The sequence below is a fragment of the Syngnathus typhle genome, linkage group LG9 (assembly GCF_033458585.1).
Source record: "Syngnathus typhle isolate RoL2023-S1 ecotype Sweden linkage group LG9, RoL_Styp_1.0, whole genome shotgun sequence".
Taxonomy (NCBI): domain Eukaryota; kingdom Metazoa; phylum Chordata; class Actinopteri; order Syngnathiformes; family Syngnathidae; genus Syngnathus; species Syngnathus typhle.
This window is the reverse complement of record NC_083746.1, coordinates 10,627,793-10,647,860: the sequence shown is the minus strand read 5'-3', so window position 1 is coordinate 10,647,860 and position 20,068 is coordinate 10,627,793. Positions and strand designations below refer to the sequence as shown.

Here is a 20,068-nt window from a genome sequence, read left to right as displayed (position 1 = left end):
CACTGTCCCAAAAAAAGTGATTTTACTTTGGCCTCAATCAAGAAAAGTGCAATTATTCATTACATTGTACTTTTGTCATTCTTTTTTTCTGGTCAGGGAAACCCAATTAGCAAAAGAGAGTTAGAGCTGAAAAGAAACAAACTAAAAAAAAAAAAAAAACTCTTACAAGTGTGACATTTCAATTTAATAACTATGGTCAACATTTTTTTTTCAGAGATGCAAGTAAACTTTTAAAGATTGTTTTTTTTTTTAAACCAAAAATATGAAAATAATTATGAAAAAATAAAAATATCCCACAATCCTGACGTGATGGATAAAAGTAAGACTTTTTTAAATCAATGTTAAAAATGATAATCTATCTCTGATAAAAAAAAAGTTGACCAATTGACCAGTGTAAGACTTACACTATCCAGTCACACGCAGTAAGACCCCCAAAAAATATTTATGAAAACATTTTGGAAATATTGTGGATTCTTGTTAAAATAATTAATGAATAACAGCAGTGAAATACACAAAGTAATACACATTCTATTCAAGGTAAATAAAAAAAAATAAAAAAATACAATGCCCATGATTGCCAACACAGAGGGCGCAGAGACGAAACACCATCTGGACTATTTTGTGCATTTCAGAATGTGTCACAATGCACACTATAAAACCACAAATACGGATCACCAACTTTGGACCTTCTTACACAATTTTGCACTATGAGATTCAATACAAGACCTGGAACAACCTCTCTTGGATTTAATGCAATTTCAATATTTCTTGACGATCTCCATCAAAACTGAGCTCTTGTATAGAATCTCATTAGTGCATAATGACAGAAAGTGAAGTTATGCTAACTGTAAATAATCAGAAAAAAAAACAACGGGACCCCTTTAATATCAAGTTTAGTGCAACAAAACGAGTGCTATCTACTTGAGTGCTATTTTTTTTTTTTTTAAATCACTGTGTGAGTGTTTGGTGCTGTTTCAGGCCAAAAGACATCATACATTCAAATGTGCCAAACTCACTTGTCAAATGTGTTCTTTCTTTTAACGCCCAAAAACCTTCCTGGGATTGTGTACCGATTAATAACAACAAATAGGTATAAATAAATGTCTAAAAATAACACTTTGTCACATCTTGCCACTTGCCCTCAAGTCAAAGGAGTGCCACTCAACTCGTGGATGTTACAGTTATAGACTGAGACAATGTCACAGCACGTCTTGCGTAAACATTCAAATTTATTATTTTTTTTTGCTTTCAAAGTCACCAAGCTGTTTAAAGTAGAAATAGAACGACATTGTGTGATATCATGAGGACCGAGCATTATCAGTGGTATTCCCCTATTTACTCAATTACAAATTCAGTTGGGCCATATCTTAAAATGGCGCCGGGCCGTAGGCGCCGATAATTGAATAGCACTGCTTCATACAATGGCTATAAAAAGTCTACACACCCATGATCAAATGCCACGTTTTTATAATTAAAAAAAATAAAATTAATCATTTCAAAACTTTTACCGCAACTGAGAACGTGTCCAGCAGCTCATCTTTTCGAAGGGTAGTGAAAATCTTAAAATTCTAAACCCAACCACATCTCAAATACAAGAGGGCGTGTATACTTGTGCAACTACATCACCTCAATTATTTTTACACACCAAAAAAGCATCACAGAGACCTGCCGTTTGAACAGAAGTATGTAGACTTTTTATACCCAACGTATGTCGCACATACCCAAAAAATAAAATAAAATTCTTTCCAAACATTTGCTGTCGTCTCATCGTTGTCTTTCAGAGATAACTAACAAACTGAGGTAGAAAAGCAACTGAGGAGATACATAATCCTTTGTTTTCATTAATGATAAAACAGCAGCAGGATGGAATGAAATAGCTCCAGGCAGTTTTTCCTCGCTCAACCCCAAGATGTTTGTCTGCACCTTTTTCAAATTCTACGAGGCTCTCGACGCGAGATGTACAGCTGAGCCTCCGAACGGGGCAACTCAAAGAGCAGAATCGCTGCGTATGATTTTCTGTCTGATAGCGCCTTGGAAATAACTCCGGAATTAGCCGCAGGCAACTATTCCAGATAAATAACCCTTCCATTCTCTTCAAAGGCAAATCTGTAATCATAATACAACGTTCCATTTCAAGGAAACACTAAAAATCAGGTGACTATGTGTCTTGAAAGAAAAAAATCTAAATGAAATATATACATTCATTGGAGAAACCATTACTGAGGTATTATAGCCGTATGTTTTTTTTTTGTTTTGATACAATTTCAGATCTAAGTCTTCTTGTGGTGTCTCGTGTTGGAAATATACAATTAAGCCCAAAATTATTACATACCCTTGTGAAAAGTTGGGGGAAAGTGTATTCTTGTTTTTGGAGAGGGGTCTGATAGATGAAAATGAGATAAGAAAGTTGAATTCAATTAAACAATTACGAACAAATGAGGACAAAATATTGTAAAACACTTAGATGTTTAGGCTGTAATTAATATCATCATTGTTTTGAACATTAAGGGACCCCCAAACAATTATTTAAATGTTTTCACTTTTTTTTTAAATCGGTTGAAGGAATTTTATTCAGCTGAATATTGGAATCGGCTTAAAAAATATCAGTATCGCTCATTTTAACATGGACCATTTTAATCTGTTAGATACTTTTTTGGGATGCAGAGTCTTTCACAATACAGTTGCATTATTTTCAGCTAAAAGAGCATTATGTATTTTAGTACAGGGCTGACACGGTTAATCGAATAATAAGTCAAAGCGAAGTTGCAGTCAGCCACAAAGCAAAAGTACGTAATTATCATTTTACACTTTGAAAAGAATATAAAGAACAAAGGGTATGACTAATATTGGGCTTCACTGTACTTGATTAAAAACTATAATCACTTTCCTGAGTTTTGGAAATATTGATAATATAACATTGGACGGTGTCATTTTACATGTAAGAGCTCAAACACTGTGAATTACAACCAACGACGATTACATAATAATTTATTTGTTAAAGTGAAGTCATAATATCAAATAATATTCACCCTTTTAAGTCATATCTACATCGGAGGAGCGAAAAAAAAATACCACCTTGCTAGAATCTTATTGGACAAAAGTGAGTATGTTAATGTTTGATCTTTTTTCTTTTTTTTTGGAGTAACAAAATCATTTACACATACAAAATATGCCAGAAAATGAAGCTGAAATAATGTCCATAAAATTGAATTTAGCTCAAAAAAATAACTGTTCACAAAGAGCACACAACAGACACAGCTGTTCTAATGGTAAAGAGAAAGCAGTTTTTTGTGTCATTTTAAAGCTTTTTTTTTTCTTTTTTCAAACGCACTATTAGCACATGTCACCAATGAAGATTGTGAGGCAAAAAAGAAAACTTAAACCAGCACCACCTCAGGCACTTGTTAGCAACTAAATCTCAAAATCAGCAGTAGAGTATAGTCATATATATGTATGTATATACAAAAAACAAGAAAGGGGGGGCAAGTGGGTATTCCTTTACAAGTCTTTGAGTCAGCACATACGTAACTCCTGCCATGTAGCAATTTATCCAATTACGGCTCGGTTCATTTTACATCTAAAGCACTCAAATGCCAAACCCTTGACTACATCGAGTGTCTTTTTTTTTTTTTTTTTTTTTGCGATTCTTCCAGCCCAGTGCATGATTTCCACGACCACCGCAAACACTTTTAAGAAATCACGCTGGAAGCGTCTCATTGATTTCATTGACTGCAACCAAACGTTTTGTTCCATTCATTGTACGTGTCAAGTTCTTTTTGTGATATGCTGGGCTGGAATTTACAAAACACATTGTCAAAGTCTTGAAAGGAGACTGGTCTCATTTGTCTGGGGTGGATACCGGACAGGTCGGAACCGGGGATGCCGTGGAGCGCGCCTACCGCCGCCTCTTGACAAAGCTGAACCACGTCCAGTCCTGAAAAACCTTCTGTCCTCTGAACCAGTAATGACATCTCTTTGTCACTAAGACAGTAGTTGTGTGGGGAGAGCACTTGGTTGATTATCTGGTGTCTTGCCGTCCCGTCGGGTAAGGGGATAAGCAACCGTTTGGTAAAGTACCTCCTCAGGGACTCCGGGATCTCTTCGGGTTTACTGGTGGAGCAGACCACAAGAACGTGGTCCTCGGCAGAAGACAAAACACCGTCGAGCTGCATGAGGAGCTCGGCCTTCAGTCGACTCACCGGGCTGTCTTCGCTGAGCTGGGCCGACAGGAGTAAATCCACCTCGCTGATGAACACCACGGCCGGTTGGCGACACCGAGCCACCAGGAAAGAAGCCTGGATGATTTTGTCTCCTTCGACCAACCACTTGGTGACCAGCGCGGAGCTGCTCAGGCGCAAGAAGGCTGCACCGAGCTGACTGGCCATGCAGCGAGCCATCAGCGTTCTCCCCGTTCCCTGAGGTCCGAATAATAGAAGGTTACGAGGTAATGCGTGAAGTCCGCTGAACATATCTGGCCTTAAAATAGGCCATAGTATCTCCTCCTTGATGGCCGCTTTAGCCAAATCGAGTCCGGCGATGTCGCTCCAATCCACCGGAGGGCACTGCTGAAGAATTTCTCCCGTTACCATGTCCACCAGGTTGGGGTCGCTGTTCTTCAGTTGTTCCTCCGCAGCAAGGATGGACGAGGTAGGGGTAACGACATCGGGACCGGTCAGGGAATGAGGCAGGTGCTGTCTGTGCTCTTCGCTTTGTTCGCTCAAAATGGGTGAGCCAAATTTGCTGTAGGTCTCCCCGGCTCGCAGATCGTCCACGGAGTTTTTGGACGATCCGAAGGACGGCGGAGTCAGAGTCCCGCTAGAGTGTATGTTGAATTTTCTTTGCTGATCAGAAGCTTTGGTCGTCTTGAACGCCAAAGAGGAGGCCTCTGCATTTCTGTCAAAGCCGTTGCCCCTGTTGGAGTCCGGAACGCTGCTGTCTGCAAGTCTATACATGGGACTTTGAGAAGAGCGCTGCTGGTTGTAGTTGAAGTCGGCGTAGCTCGAGTCCACTTCTCCGTGTCCGCTCATGTAGAAAGCTTTTCGCTTTAACGAGTTGGACCCGTTGCCGTTCAAAGGTGCCGGGGCGATGGGAGCGTGATTGTGGGACTGGTAGGTGTAGCCGGGCAAATTGGAGGGAGGGATGGGAGTGGGCGCCGCGATCCCGGACGGCAAATAAGCAGAAGGAGGGGGCGCTCCCCCGGGGCTATAACCGGGGCCGACAGCCGTTTGAGAGGGATACCCTGTTGGCGGATAATTGTAGCCGGGGAGGTTTGGAGACGCGCCATTGTAGCTCGGCAGTAAGGCGGGGGGAGGAGGCGGCGGCGGCGGGGGTTGCAGGAGCCCGGCGCTGTGCAAAGGAGAGGGATGTGGCGAAGGGAGGGCCGGGGTGGTCTGGCCGCTGTAGCTGGAATGCAGGTAGGAGCCGTTGTAGCCGGCGCTGTATTCCTGAGAGGAAAGACTCGAGTGGAGAGTCGTGGCCGCGTGGCTCCCGCAGTTACTGCTGGAATAGCTGGGCTCGGACAAGCTGCTCGCTACCCCCGGGGAGCTGCCTATGCTGGCTGACGCATCTGTAGGGGGTAGGGCAGCTGTCATTCCAGCTTTGCTCACAGATATAACATCTGGAGCACAGTTCATGGGGTAAATCCCCTCCTGCCAGGGCTCATTCTCCGACTTGCGTCCGTTCAAGAGTCCGCCGGTGCCTTCCGAGTAGGAACAGAGGAGGGCTCTTTCGTTGGGGCCTTCGAGGATCCCGGAGTACTTCTCGGCGTACTTCTTAAGCAGGTTGGAGGCGGTGAGTGCCGAGATATCGTCGTTTGCCCACGCGTACTGGTACGTTCGCTGTAAGTGTCCCCGGTAGGCCTCTACTTTGTGCGCTGGAGAGCGGGTAGTGGATGAGATGTCAAAGTGTTGTTCTGCCCATTGTGTGTGCTCTGGGGTCCACTGCATCTTTAGACCTGGGTATTACGCATAAGGGAAACACATGTCAAAAGAAGCCAACCGATGAACCAAAGTGTCAAAAATGCTCGAGAGGGCAAATGTTTTGCATTGGACAGCAACTGGACCATTCATTTTCTTTTAGTCCCGTCTAAGCTCCAAACAGGGTCCCTTGCCCGATAAAGGGTTAAATACCGTCAGAGCGGCCGACAAACAACACGACAGTAAGACAACATGCATTGATGAGGATGTGAGAGACAGCCTTGCGCTGTAATCCACCCGACGCGGAGCAGAATGACACCGGCGGACACCGAGGGTCAGTCCATAATCCAACTCTCATCTGAAGCATTCGGAGACAGTTTCAAATCTGCTTGGAAGAGCGCAGCAAAGCAATCTTCCTTGGCAGCGCTCCGTTGCTTTCATCACACAAACCCCTCAGCCCAGCAGGAATTACATCCACATCAAGTCTGCCCACTGCTTCCCATCCAGAGCGAGGGAGGGTGAGAGAAGGAAAAGGAGAAAAAAAACACATGCTTGACTGCGAGCGTCTCCCGGCCTATTCAGCCTTGAGATGTGAATGACATCAAGGATGGAGTTAAACCCCAACGTCAATGCGCAAATAAATGTTTTCATGCTTGTGGTAATTTGGGGGATTTTGTTGAGAGATTGCCAGATGAATGTTTAATAGACAGCTGCTCAAAAACAAGCAATGAGGGACGAGCCGATGTATTTCCAAATGCAACGATTGCGCCTCGGCCGAGCAGGTATTGCAGTGCGGCGTCGGGGTATTGCAGTATTTGCAGCGCGTCCTTTTCACATGATTTAAGAAACAGCGGGCAGCTGCAGCTCCGGGGCGCAGCCGTTATTGTCTGCAAAGAAAAAGCGATGATTCCCTTCCCCGTCTGACTCCATCTCCATCATTGGCCCACCCACCACACCAGGCGCTAATTAGCAGGATTACGCCGCACTAATTGCGTTAATTTACAAGGTTTTAGTCAAAGAGATCCATGCTATGCCTTACATGCTTGTCAAGCATCCAAGCTAATGATGAAAGGGAAGAAAAGGCAACAAAAAAACAAAAAAGCCTGGCAGACAAATTTAGGCACAAGCTACTGAGAGGAAGACACATTTTAAAATACATATGTAACACCGGGCCTGCAGCCGATTCATTGAATAATCGTATTTTTAAACAAAAATAAATGTTCCTATTTTCATTATTTTATTCATAATCAGGACAAGATTTGAACAGAAAAGAAAATTTCCATTTATGATTCTGTTTGTTTTGTAACACGTAAGAAAAACAGCAAAAATGTTGAAATGTCGTTCTCCAAAGTAAAAAACAATCTGCAGATTGTACAAAAAAATCTGCTTTTATTGATGATGACAGAAATCCAAGAATACTTTGATAATTTCAAATTAATTTCAATTGATTAACGATCAAAATATTTATCGATGAATTAGATACTCAATGTCAAGTTTATCCATGATATATGATATAACCAACTATTTTTGCACTTATTTGAGCCAAATTACATCTGATCAAGTTGGACAACTACCATGGCCAGAAAACTGCAACACAATTTATCGTGAGCCATATCTACTTAAAGTACGGAACACTTCAATAAACACTTCAATTACATTCCGTATTGCAGGGTAATGATTTCAAACAGCAGAAACAAGTCATTTCATCTCCAAGTGTTGTTGGCTACAAAACCCTCCAGATTGAAACATTTCTGCCATCATCCACTTCAAGTAAATGCTCGGCACGCTTTTGGCCAATTCTCTATGTATGCGTACATCTGCATCGATGTAAATATTATCTTCTCCACTGCATTGATAGGTTTCGAGTGTTTATCTCAAGGTGGGTTATCCTGGCGCTAACCCAACAATTCTTGCATTTTTCCTAATAGTTTCAAATGTTCTCCCAATCCGGAATCCGGAATTGTGGCGCTCGGTGAACCGAGAGACTCAGCGATAGATTTGGTCAAAATCACTCATTACCACTCAAGCCGCATTTTGTCGATAGCAAAATTGCAACGGGGGGCTTATTGAGTGCGATTCCTCTGTTATTGTTAATGGCCTCTGAACAATGTGCCACTTAGGGCAATCAAAGAGGTGCTACTTGCAAAGTGTACTTGTCATCCACAAGCATCCAGTTTTTCACATAATGAACCATCCAAGATGATTACCTGAAGCAAGCACACTGCACAACACAAAGGCTTTTTGATTGGTGCCGCAACATGACATTGAAAACAGATTTCATGTCCGGGTGTGATAGGAAAAATGACTTGATTCATAACAGAAAAAGTAGTTCATTAAGTCTAATATTTTACACACAGTGTTTCTTTAGATGTAAAATGTAGAACTTCACACAGATGCACACAAAGCCTAGCGTGCATATTTATTTGAATTATTTTATTTATAAGAATAACACATTTTCTAGACGTTTACCACTAACCACGCCATTGGGGTGAAAACTATGGCCCGCGGCCCATTTGAGGTCCATCGTCCATTTTTAAGTGGCCCACGTTATGTACAAAAATGTTCATCTGCTTCTAGTACATTTGTTTTATACACTATAGAGCTTGATGCAAATGAACTATTAAAAATTAAGGAAGTTATGTTACTCTTCATAACATATGGCCAATAGAGGAAAATTAGTTAATTTCCAGCGAATCACCGATTTATGACGCACTCAATATGCTTCATCTACTGTATTTAAAAGTACAATAGTTCAAAGCAGAGGTCAAGATATTTAAAAGCTAAGTAAAAGAGCGTACTGTGCAAGAATAGGATTTTTGAAAAAAAAGAAAGCTCTTAATTGCTCTGTTTTGAATCTTTATCCATTCATATTATTAAGGATAGCAGATACAAAAAAAAAAATGCTTTTAGAGACATTTTGATGCGACTGGCTCTCTGCATAGAATGTCCACTTGAACATCCATCCGCAGGTTCTTTTGTTTTATGTGAGGCGCTATAATTAGATTCAACTTATGGAATTATTGCAGATAGCCTGAGGGCTTCCAGATCAAATTCCACTGATCAGCCTGCATCAAACGCAGCCTGTGTTAGCCAGTCCTGGTTGACCATTTCAAAATTTCACGTCACTATTTTTGGTCAATGTGTAGAAATTGATTTAAATACATTTTTCATCCTCTCAGGACTAAATCGAAAGCAGCTTTTCTGTAAAAAAAAAAAAAAAAGGCAGAAAGGTTTCATTTGAAAACAGCCACCGGTGGGTCAAAACACGCATTTGACACTGCGATGACACGCAGATATGCGACGCTACGCTGTTTAATTTCAGGTTCAGTGATCAGCATGGATGAAACAGAAATGTTGACCTTTTTGGGAACTATTAATCTGGTTGCCGACACCGTTTTTTAAGCAAACAAGAATGGGCCTCCACTCTGTCCATCCAATTTCCCAGTGTGTAAATTGGACCGCCGCTTGGACAATTCTCTATTCATTACAGTCCGGCTGAAAGGAAGCACCGAGGTGGCAGCGCCGTTTTCTTTTCCTTTTTCTGTGTGTGTGTATGTGTGTAAAGGGGGGGGGGGGGGGGCTCTCGCACCGAGAGGTGGACTTTCCTTCCTCTGTTTTTGGCTTGGGGGAAGGGAGCATTGAGGGAGATGGGGGGGAGGGAAAGCTGTCATAATTGAAACGTGGCCTAATCAGTGTCATTACCATTTTTACCAATTTGCACCACCCAAGATGCTTATTAGGTAACTGTGTTTAATAAGCGCCTCTTTAGAAAACTAACTGTAATGAGCTCTTTAAAGTCAGACTGGAGCGTTATTATGCACTGGAAGCCAAAGCAGACTTGGCTGTGTGCAAAAAATAAAAATAAATAAAAATTCCACGTTTAGTGGCGCACAATGTCATTATTAAGCCGCACAAACTCTGGACTTCAGAGCGCACAATAGCCCCCAGTGAGGCAGCAGACATGCTGAGAAGTATTTATAATTACTGATCATTACAATCCTTGGATATTCATCTCGGGATGTAAACATAATTACGCGAGCTTTTGCTTTTACTCGCCGCACGCGGGCCACACTTGACAGGCCTGCAAATATTGCCGACAGACAGTAATTACACAGCCGCGGCTAAAAACAAGCTCCTATTCGCATTTACTGGTGAGATTCGAAGAACGGCTGGGGTGAGGAATTCTGAAGCGCTCTAATCACTTTCTCATTCATGCCACATATTAAGCTAAGACTACTTAAACTGGACGGATGGCTCCATGAGGCACTAATTCCAATCTTTAGATAGCGGGGTGCCATTTAACCCCTCATTTGGAAAAGAGATGTCTTCTTCATTGCGAGTATTTGCACGCCTACTGTCTGTAAATTTCACAGTCTGACCACCGCGCTGATGAATGACTCGACGTCTGAGCGCTATCAAGCACATTGATCCTAAAGGGCCGTTCCGTAGCCAGATACTGACGATAAGCATAATGACTATGACTACATCAGCTTAAGCGAGCATAACGGGCGATAGAATGGCTGGGTTCGTTCCTTTCAGAAGAATATGATTATGGGATAAATGACATATGTTGCTGCAAGATTTGCTCAATTATAAAAACATTTATTTTTGAAATACTAGATTTATTAAACATTGTTTTGAATCCTACCCAATTCATCCGAGCATACAATATTTTTTAATCACCATCATGAATATTGAAATAAAGTAAGCCTTTACATTAATTTATTAACCAAAGGGGGACACATTTATTTCCCCTATCCTCTCACTTCATCAAGGAAATATATATGCTCGCTTCTACATCCAAAAAAATGTTATTCTCAAGAGAGAGACAGTCGAGAAATTTGCCAACAGACCTAAGCACGTTTTTGACAACATTGGAAGCAAACAATTCAAGTTGTTATTTTAACGCTATTGCCAAACAGCCGACTGCAACGGCGGCGAACGGGTCGGGTCCCCATACGGGTCCCTGAAAAGCCGTCGGACACATCTGATGTAACCTTGCTTACGGCGCTCGCATTTCATCAGTGGTAATTATCATCTACCGCCCAAAGCTGTCTATAGACCAAAGCAACCGCCCACGCTGGGAGCCCAGCTCATAAAGACATTTGTTGTAAAAGCAAATGTTCGTACTACAGGAAATAACAGCCGTTGCTAATGATCGCAAGAAATTTCAATGAAAATAATAGTACACAATCTATTTTGCTTTCTCACTTGTGAAGTCTTATTTACTTTTCAGCCAATGCATGTGGAACAGCAACACGTCAGATGCTGCCTGCAGCAAAGTATGTACAACTCTTAAAAGTAACATTGGCATGGAGGCAATCATTAACTCAATATGACAGGAGTCCTGGCTGGTTCGCAGCGAAAGCAAGTGATCCGTGGTCACCATAGCAACTGGATCTTTTTTTTTTTTTTTTACTCATCACTGTCCACTGACATGATATTGAAACTGTTCATTTTGAGTCAAATCAACGCAATGTGTTGTCCATCACTCCTTATGAAAGTAGTTGGTAAGGTTGAGTAAACAATTAACTTTTTTCTGTACTGTAAGTGAAGGATTTATGAGATGAGGTGATAGGCTTTATTATTTTTATTGGAGAAAAATATACATTATAAATCCTTCCACAGTATCTTAAGCAATCTTTCCTCATTGAAATGAATGGAAATGCAATTAATCCGTTCCAGCACTCCCAAAAACACCAACAAAAATTAGTTTGTGAGATATTTTTACTACAGATAGCACTCTGTAGTATTGTGCTTAGTAAAACCATACAGTAAAAATATCATTAAATTGAATACAAAGAATTGAAGAGTAGGTGAATCATGATTATTCAAAATTTTACTCCAATGTAGAAATGCATTTATCAACATAAAAATTCAATCAATCAGAACAAAGCAAAATTTTGTATATAAAACCTGTCTTGTTTTTTTTATATATATATAGTATACTGTATATATATGATTCTTAGTTCTTGGTAGAATCAATCCCGTGGATATTTTTATACCCCGGTGATGGTTTCTCACGTAGCGGTAATAGTTACGTCTAATGGCTAGAGGGGAACATGTATTTCTCCATTTCCCCTTTAATACAGTAAATCAGGAGGTTGAGAGAGTCGGTGAGCTGTCATTTCTCAGTTTCAGTGATGCTCATTAAAGCATGACTCTCCGGGCCAAGAGGCCCCCGAGGCTACGTCTCCCATTACAACCCTCAGTGTGGCTAAATCCACACAAATGCTCAAAGAACAGCCCTTGACACGCGAGTTCACTACAAGACAATTGGAGGAGGCAGGACTCGTAATGTTCTGTTGTGCGTGCTACGGATGACGACGTTTTCGCCGGTGAAGGCAAAACAGTCCGAGTCAAATAGTCGGGGGAAAAAGAAAAAAAAATCCGGTAGACGCAATGATTTTTGTAGACCTCTGTGGTTAATCTGCCTCTCGAGAGGTTACGCGTTCACACAAGGGGTTACCGCACACTCGGAGCGAAGAGACGTGCATCGTGACCTTGCTACATGAAGCCTCATTGACCAAATGCTACTCGCTAACATCTTGATTCCCAAATGTCCTGTTATCTCTCAAAGAAAAAACCTAATCAAAGATGCTAAATGTAAACAGCTGGGGAGAGCATTTTATGGGATTTTCCGTGTTCTGTTCTATTTAGCAAGTGCTGACGTTTACTGTAATGAAGCCGTTTAATGGCACCGGGAGGCGGTCGTATGCGTATGAAGCCAAGCCTCATTGGAAAGCGAACAGGTTATCTTATTCACTGATCCCATTCCCAGCCGTTACTTTTTATAGCCGCGTTAACCAGGTTAGGATAGCGGGGTATCGCATTGTAAAGAAAGCTCATCCTTCACGGCTGTGATCACGGGACGTACGTCGACTCGATATAGAGAAGAAAAAAAAAAAGAGTTTTCACAGCCTCTCCTATTACCTCAACCTTCATGTTTCTGCGGACTTCATAGGCATTGAGAGGATTGGACAGTATAGCTTCGTCTATATTTGATGAGTCTGGGACTGCATTCACACACCGGTGAAGAAAAAAAATATATATATATCTATGTATATATAAGGCCAGACCATCAACAAGTAGGGAAATAAAAGAGGATGTTTACCTGTAACTGCTACCGGCTTTTGTGATCGGAAACATTTCGCATTGCTTGTCCAACACTGGCGGGACAAAAGGTGAAATGAGACAACTGAGGCCATCTTACATCAATATGACATGGCGAGATTTGTCAGAAGAGAAGTAGGGGGGGCAGTAAAGGCGAGTAGTCGGCACTTAAAGAACAAAAAAAATTGCTGCTAATAATTCAATATTAAAATGGCTTCAAAACCCTGAAACAATATTTGAACTCATCTAAAAGACATATTTTTTTTGTTTGAGTCGCTTAATGTGAAACGTTTCAAGTCCGCCCGTATAGACCTTAACTGCATTTTCACCACGGAGAGAAAAAAGGGCTTTGAAAGCGAGCGCTAAGTGTTAATTAGAATTATCTGTACAACAACGTGAAGAAAGGATGGTGGGCGCCAACCTTCAAAGAGACGAATTGAAATGAGAAAAGGGAAGGCAAGGGTAGGGAAGGGAGGTTGCCAGGAAAATGATGGCCGGCCATTTTATATGAATAGAGGGAAATGTTAACGTATGTCAAATCTGAAATAAGTGGGAGGTAAACTACCAAGTCTTGCAACACTAAACGTTGTTTTAACAATTTTATAATAACTAGATTTCATTCTGCGGAGGGTAACATTTCACCAATGCCAAAATAAAGTGAAAATATTTGTGGAAAAATCTAGATTTTTTTTTCCCCCAGAAATATCTATGATTAGTAGAGCTGGATAATAAATAACTACAAAAAATTTAAAAAAATCAATAAATAAATACATTCAAATCCCTAAAATCTTGACAATAAATAAATCAATAAATAATTAATAAATACATCTTTGATATAAATAAATAAAGGCCTGCTAAAACAAAGTATTTTTTCCCAATTGCAGGCTATTTGATTTGAAAATAGCATTCTACTACATTGCAAAGTCGATTTAAATTTGATTAACAGTTTGTCAGAACACTTATAAAAGGTCCTTAGTGGGCAGACCGTTGATAAGAATCTTCCTGTGGCTGACGTGAGCTCCTTGGATGATATGTAAAAAGGCTGCCAGTGACGAATGTAAATATACCGGTCCGCTTTGTACAGTCTTGCTCATTTGGCTACGTGAATATTGCATATATGAGTCTGGAACTGCATATAACAATATTGCAATGTAACAATATTGCGGGTTTCAATCACTGGGGGTCAACTACCCAAGCGGATTCCATGGCCAGTCACAGAGATCTGGAATTTACCTCCCTCCTGGCTGGATGACGTTGCATGTTCTATTTACAGACCCTGGGTTGAAGTAAGGCTGCGGGGAGTGTAACACTGACCCCTGTGACCTGTGGCCTAGAAAAGCTTCCTGAAGCGCTTCGCGACTCCTTGCCCATTTGCGGCTAGCCCTTTTCAAAGCCAAACAGAAAAGAAAGAAAAAAATCAAGTATGTCTTTTCTTGCCAAATGATTTGCATCCCTTTTTCTTTTTTTTATGCACGCCTTTGACTTGTTGTCAATGTATTCACGGCTGCATCCGCGTGGTCTCGAGTGGGTACGAGATGGGAAGTCGAGCGGGCGAAGAGTGCTTTTCTTTCAGGCCTCCTGTCTGCAGGCCACACGTCTGCAGTCATCTGTCACCAGTTTACATACGTGCTATGACACTTTGTCTCTCTGTGGGAACCCATTGTCACCACTTGGCCGCCAGCGGAGGCTGACTGGGTGCTAGCTGGGTCTCCCCCAGGTACCTCTGGGGAGCCGCATTAGGCCTAACTGACAGTCTGACAGCGCCGCACACACTGGTGCGGACCGCTCACATGCGCTCACACGCCTGGCCCGGCCCGGCCCGGGCGCCAGCTTCTCTAACTGCACATCAACTGGCAGGGTCCCAAGGCATGGCACGCTTTGCATAAAACAGTGTCTTTGCCATGCACCACCACTTTTACTTTTTTTTTTTTATTATTATTTTTCGACCCCTCCAGCCTCTTTGTGCTCCGTGTACGTTTTGAGATGAATAATGGAAACAACAGAGCTGACGACTCATGGGATCCATTTAAAGAAGTGGAAGAGGTAGACAATGCAGAAGCCGGGGCTAAATGAATTTGCTATTGTTCTCTATCTTACAGATATTTTGCTATAAAATGCTAATTTCAGATGGCACCGGGCTACAAATAAATGAGAAGCAGCAACAACTTTTTTATAAAGCTGCCGGGACATTGTCAGCGGGTCAGAGGTCAAGCTGGCGTCATGCGTGTCTTGTAAGACTTCAGCTCGGGAGGGGGTCGCAAATGCGTTTTATTTCCTGGCCAACATTGCAATGATGTTTTGTTTTATTGTAATGGAAATATCCTTGCAATTGTTCAAAATTAAATAATTTATCTGAATTTCTGGATACATTTAAACTATGACTAGCTTATTCAAATCTTGGACGAGTCTTGTTAGCTATACTATAATTTTTATTTTTGAAATAGAATTCTCTAATGAGCTTGATGTCAACATGCTATTAGCATAAACGCAGTGTACAATTTGCAAATAATATTTACTTTTTTTTTTTTTTAAATAGGATATGCCCTGGCTTGCTCAAGAGAACATGGCTGGAGTACCAATAAGTTGACGTTAATCGAAAAAGAAGAATGAAATGTAGAGTGCAAAGTCAGCTGTGTTTAGTGTTTATGGGTCGAGAATGACCTTCCAGCTAGACACGGCGGCCTTCTGAAATTTGCTGTCTACATTTTTGCTACACGCTATGCAACTGTCACAGCATGCAGAGGGGAGTGTTTTTTTTTTACAGTTGTATGACGGTTAAGATTGAATAAAGCGCCTTTATAGCAGATATGTAGATATTAGTGTTCCAATGTTAGAAGCATTAGTGTACATATGGTCACATGACACTTTGCGTGGAAGTGAGCGAGCAGGCAAAGGAGCGATGGAACCGTACCAGTTATTTCAGAGCGTGCAGTCAACAGAGCTCCCAAAGGTGATTTCCTGTTAATGAACACAAAAGGAGCTTCAGCCCTCATTCAAGCTCTCGGATGATACTGAACTCTAGAGTGCTCATTTCTTATACGTTTTTTCTTCTTGTTAAATTATTTAATTCCAGGTGGAGTTTGAAAGGCACAGTCAAATAGGCCACACGCGAGACTCATAATAGTAACAATGAAAATACAGTGGTGACATACAAATGAGGCGATTATAGTTTTGGGAGATAGTGTGCTGTTGTTCAGCTGTTTATTTTTCACAAAATGCCGTAATTTGGCAAATATTGAACCATTTTTTGTTTATCACCATTCCCAGTTGAAGATTATCATCAAACAAAAAACTAAAATAATGACATGTTATAAACAAATAGCTTCAGCTTTAGCCTATTTATCTTAATGCTAATGAGCGAAACAACATTTTTAACTGTACATGTTTTTTGGTAACAATGAATAATCATGATTACAATACCAATACAAATAATCCGGAGAATTGTTTTGACCATAATCGCGCAAGCCCTAACTCGCATATTTTCTTTGTCCTCTGTAAAGAACGACTTGGCTGTATTTATACTGCCCCCAGGTGGTCAAGGCACACACACCAGAAGGAGTAGCACAATGTCCATTACAGAAAGTGGCAAAACATTTACAATTCTTTAAGATGAATTTTATTTCAATTTCAGCTCATTTGCAATTCACATGCTTTAAGTTACAAGCATGGTCACGTGACAAATGCCACTTGTATCCGGAGGCGCTGCCGTATGACTGAACTTAAAGAAGATATTTGCGATTCTAGCAGTTGACTAACACAGCTGGCTGCAGCCTGATAAGCTGGTCAGTGGCAGAGCTGGCTGCCGTAGTCATGTCACAGTGTCACTGCAGATACCCGCTGCCTGGCTGCAGTCGAACGCCTTAAAACTACACGACAGCAAATACGAGCCTGGCTGGCCTCCACCCCTCCCTCCCCCCTCCTCCTCCACCGCCTCCCCTCCTCCGCTCATCACATTCCTCGTCTCCTCTCCACTCCGTCAGGCAGCATACAAGCCCTCCACCCCCTCCTGCCCTTCCCATCCTTGGCACCAGAAGCCTCTTCCTCCTACAGCCCCCCCTCACACCACCCACCCACCCACCTAGTGTCTGGCATTCTGCCGACCCACCGTCAGGTGATCTGCTCTGCGCACGATGAATGAATTGTTAAGGACCTCCATTGCTGCCATCTTTTCTGACCACTATGTACATGGAAGGAGTATAATTTCAACTGAATTTAGTAGTTTGACATACTACATTTGGGTGGATTGTATTTACAGCACGAGTTCATATTTGGAGATGTATTGATTATTTTATTTATTTCAACAAATCATTGAATTTAAATCGGCACTGCAATGTAGTAGAATGCAAATCTCAATTTTTTAAATTTTTGTATTTTTTTTAAAAGAGTCACAAAACAAATTCAAAATAGTTGTGCTGGTACCAACACCTGAAAACGGAAAAAGTCATTTTGCAAAGGAATTGCTTTTGAACTGGAATAGTAACGTTGTTATCAAAGGAGGCAAATGTTTTTCATTAATAATGAAAAGAATGGAAAAAAATAAGGTGGACATCCTATGCTAGCAGTGCTATTATTTGTAGTAATGGCTTAATTTCTAATCAGTAATGGTCAAGGTCTTCAGGTATGTATTTCTATGGCCTCTTTTCAATGAAATGAAAAAAGGCTGCAGTATATGTTGTTATAATTAATTGGGTTTTTTTTTTAAATAAAATTCCCAAGAGAGCCATTTTGGCAATGTACAGTAAATGCTTACTTGTGTAAAAAAAAAAAAAAAAGTCATATGATTATCTTGAAATTCAATTTGGCAAATAACGAAGAAAGATGAGGCCAGTGATTGTCGCTGTAGTCGCGCATGCATATGGTTGCACTTTGCGGCACTAAATATGAGCTTATTCTATAAACAAGTTAATATCTGCATATATGTATAATAATCACCGCCTTGCATATTCCAATATGCAAACTACAACATATTGCGCTCCAACCAGATCAAACCAATGACATTGATGCTACATTAAGTCCACGGCACCCTTCGTCTGCAAAAATTAATTCAAACTGAAATTCCCGACTAAAGTTGAGCTTCTGTTCAATTTGTCGGCGTGAAAGCCAGCGGGGTATTGCTCTGAGTTTTCAGCTTGTTGAAAAGAGTTCCAAACACATGCTAGCGGGACTTGCATGTAATGAAGCTGACAAGTGTGCTGAAATAGTGATGTAATAGCCTCTGTTGCCACGCGGGCTTTTCAGTCCGGTTCCAAACGGCGGCCTCCATTGCCAGATTAGTCCGGAACCATATTGTGGAAACACGGGAGGAATTTCAATATGGCCAAATATTGAGTTTTCTCTTATCCACTTGTGAAAAGCTTACGCATTCTCCCAATACAAAACTCCCCAACAGCATGCAATAATGAAACACCTTGGAAGAAGGACAGAGGAGGAGAGGGGAGAAAAAAAAGAAAAAAAAACACCTCCCTTCACCAAGGTTACTCAATGATAAGCAACTCAGGCGCACAATGATGGCATAAAGAGCTGGCTATTATCAAAAGTCACACAAGTGCAGATTCTCAGAGCCATTGTAAATAATTTGGACAAATACCCGAGTGTTTTTCTTCCTATGTTTATCTTCACCGTGTGTTCAGAAATTCATCCTTCAGTGTAAATAAATACATAAATACCACAAAATGATTGACTATTTTACACGCCGGAAAGCTGTCGTGTGAATAACGACCAAAAGCATCGAGAGTGCATCAAATGGATGATTTAGGAAGGGGAGGGAGACGAATAAAGCCTGGCCCAGCCGGCGTTGTGATAATTACTGAATGCGCACCATTTGAAGGCTCCAAGCTAAACCTACTTTGCGACACCTGGGGGATTTTGTCTATTCTGGCCAATGCCCAGTAGGCAGGCATCCGACTACCTTCACTCCTTCCGAGATGAAGAAACATCTCGGGCTAAGGACGAAAGCGCCGACGATAAAGCGGCCCCTGCAAACGTGAACTACAAGCATGTTGCTCTCAAGCGTGTGCAATCGCGCCACACATCACGGCAGGGACGGCAATAACATCACGGCAAAGATTAGCCGCTCATAAAAACAAATAGAAGGAGACAGAAAGGGAACAAGACATTCTGTACACCCTCAAGGTGGTTGTGTGGGGGAGTGGTCGGCGGCGGGGGGGAGGAGGTATGGGGGGGTGAGCACAAAGAGAAACAGACGCGCACAAGCCAGGAAAGTGAACGCTAACACGTTAATGTGCAGTTTAAACGGTGGAATACAGTCAAACAGTTGGGAGACATTTTCAGAATTTGGGAGTGCAGTTTCTTAAATGTTTTAGAATGTTATTTGCCAACGTTTGGGGAAAAACACATCTCAAACAGTTTAAATAAAATAAAAGATAGTGTCCACCTGTTGCCATTCAGGCAACTGAATTGGAAATATTCACCTTTGTGTTCCATGAAAGGGCCCAAAAATTAGGAGTTCACACTAAGTGAGTCTATTTGTGAGTAAATTGAGACACCATCTTGATTTCTGTATTTTATGACATTTGTGTTGGTGGCGTGCTATGTGAGATGAAGATCAAACTTGAACACTAGAACAAAGAAAATTTCACTCCAGGCTAGAGAAAAATCCAAAAAGATTTACGCCACAATCTGCTTTTGATGACTTTTCAACCAGAAATGGAATTCATTGCAATTTATTATCTGTGATTAGAAATCATGCTAACAAAATACACTGCTGTCGCTATTGCTAGCACCAGCATGAGCAGAGTAGAATAAATGTGTCAACCAACAAATGAATGTCAACATCTCCTGTGGTAAACTTTTACCAGAAGTCTGACTCCACTTAACTAACGATTCAGCAAGTAAATTAGTGTTGAGCGTTAAGAAATATAAAAAAAGTCAAGATAACGAAAACGCTGCCAGTTATACGAAATCATTCAAAGTACAAGTATAACCCTGACGTTCGCTGCCTTGTATCTTAAAATACCCCAAAAACGTTTGAACCCAAAACACCCAAACTCAATTTCCATCATTTCTAAAGCGTCCCAGGA

General features: G+C 41.3%; 1 protein-coding gene across 1 annotated transcript; it reads right to left on the bottom strand.

Annotated features, from left to right (window-relative positions):
• Positions 1 to 259: 259 nt before the first annotated feature.
• fign (fidgetin) lies at positions 260 to 5,948 on the bottom strand. Its single transcript, XM_061286197.1, has one exon. The coding sequence runs from the start codon at positions 5,943 to 5,945 to the stop codon at positions 3,723 to 3,725; it is 2,223 nt and encodes a 740-aa protein (XP_061142181.1). The 5' UTR covers positions 5,946 to 5,948; the 3' UTR covers positions 260 to 3,722.
• Positions 5,949 to 20,068: the final 14,120 nt, after the last annotated feature.

Coding starts and splice junctions, on each gene's coding strand:
- fign (XM_061286197.1), bottom strand. CDS start 5,945: ATGCAGTGGACCCCAGAGCACACACAATGGGCAGAACAACACTTTGAC.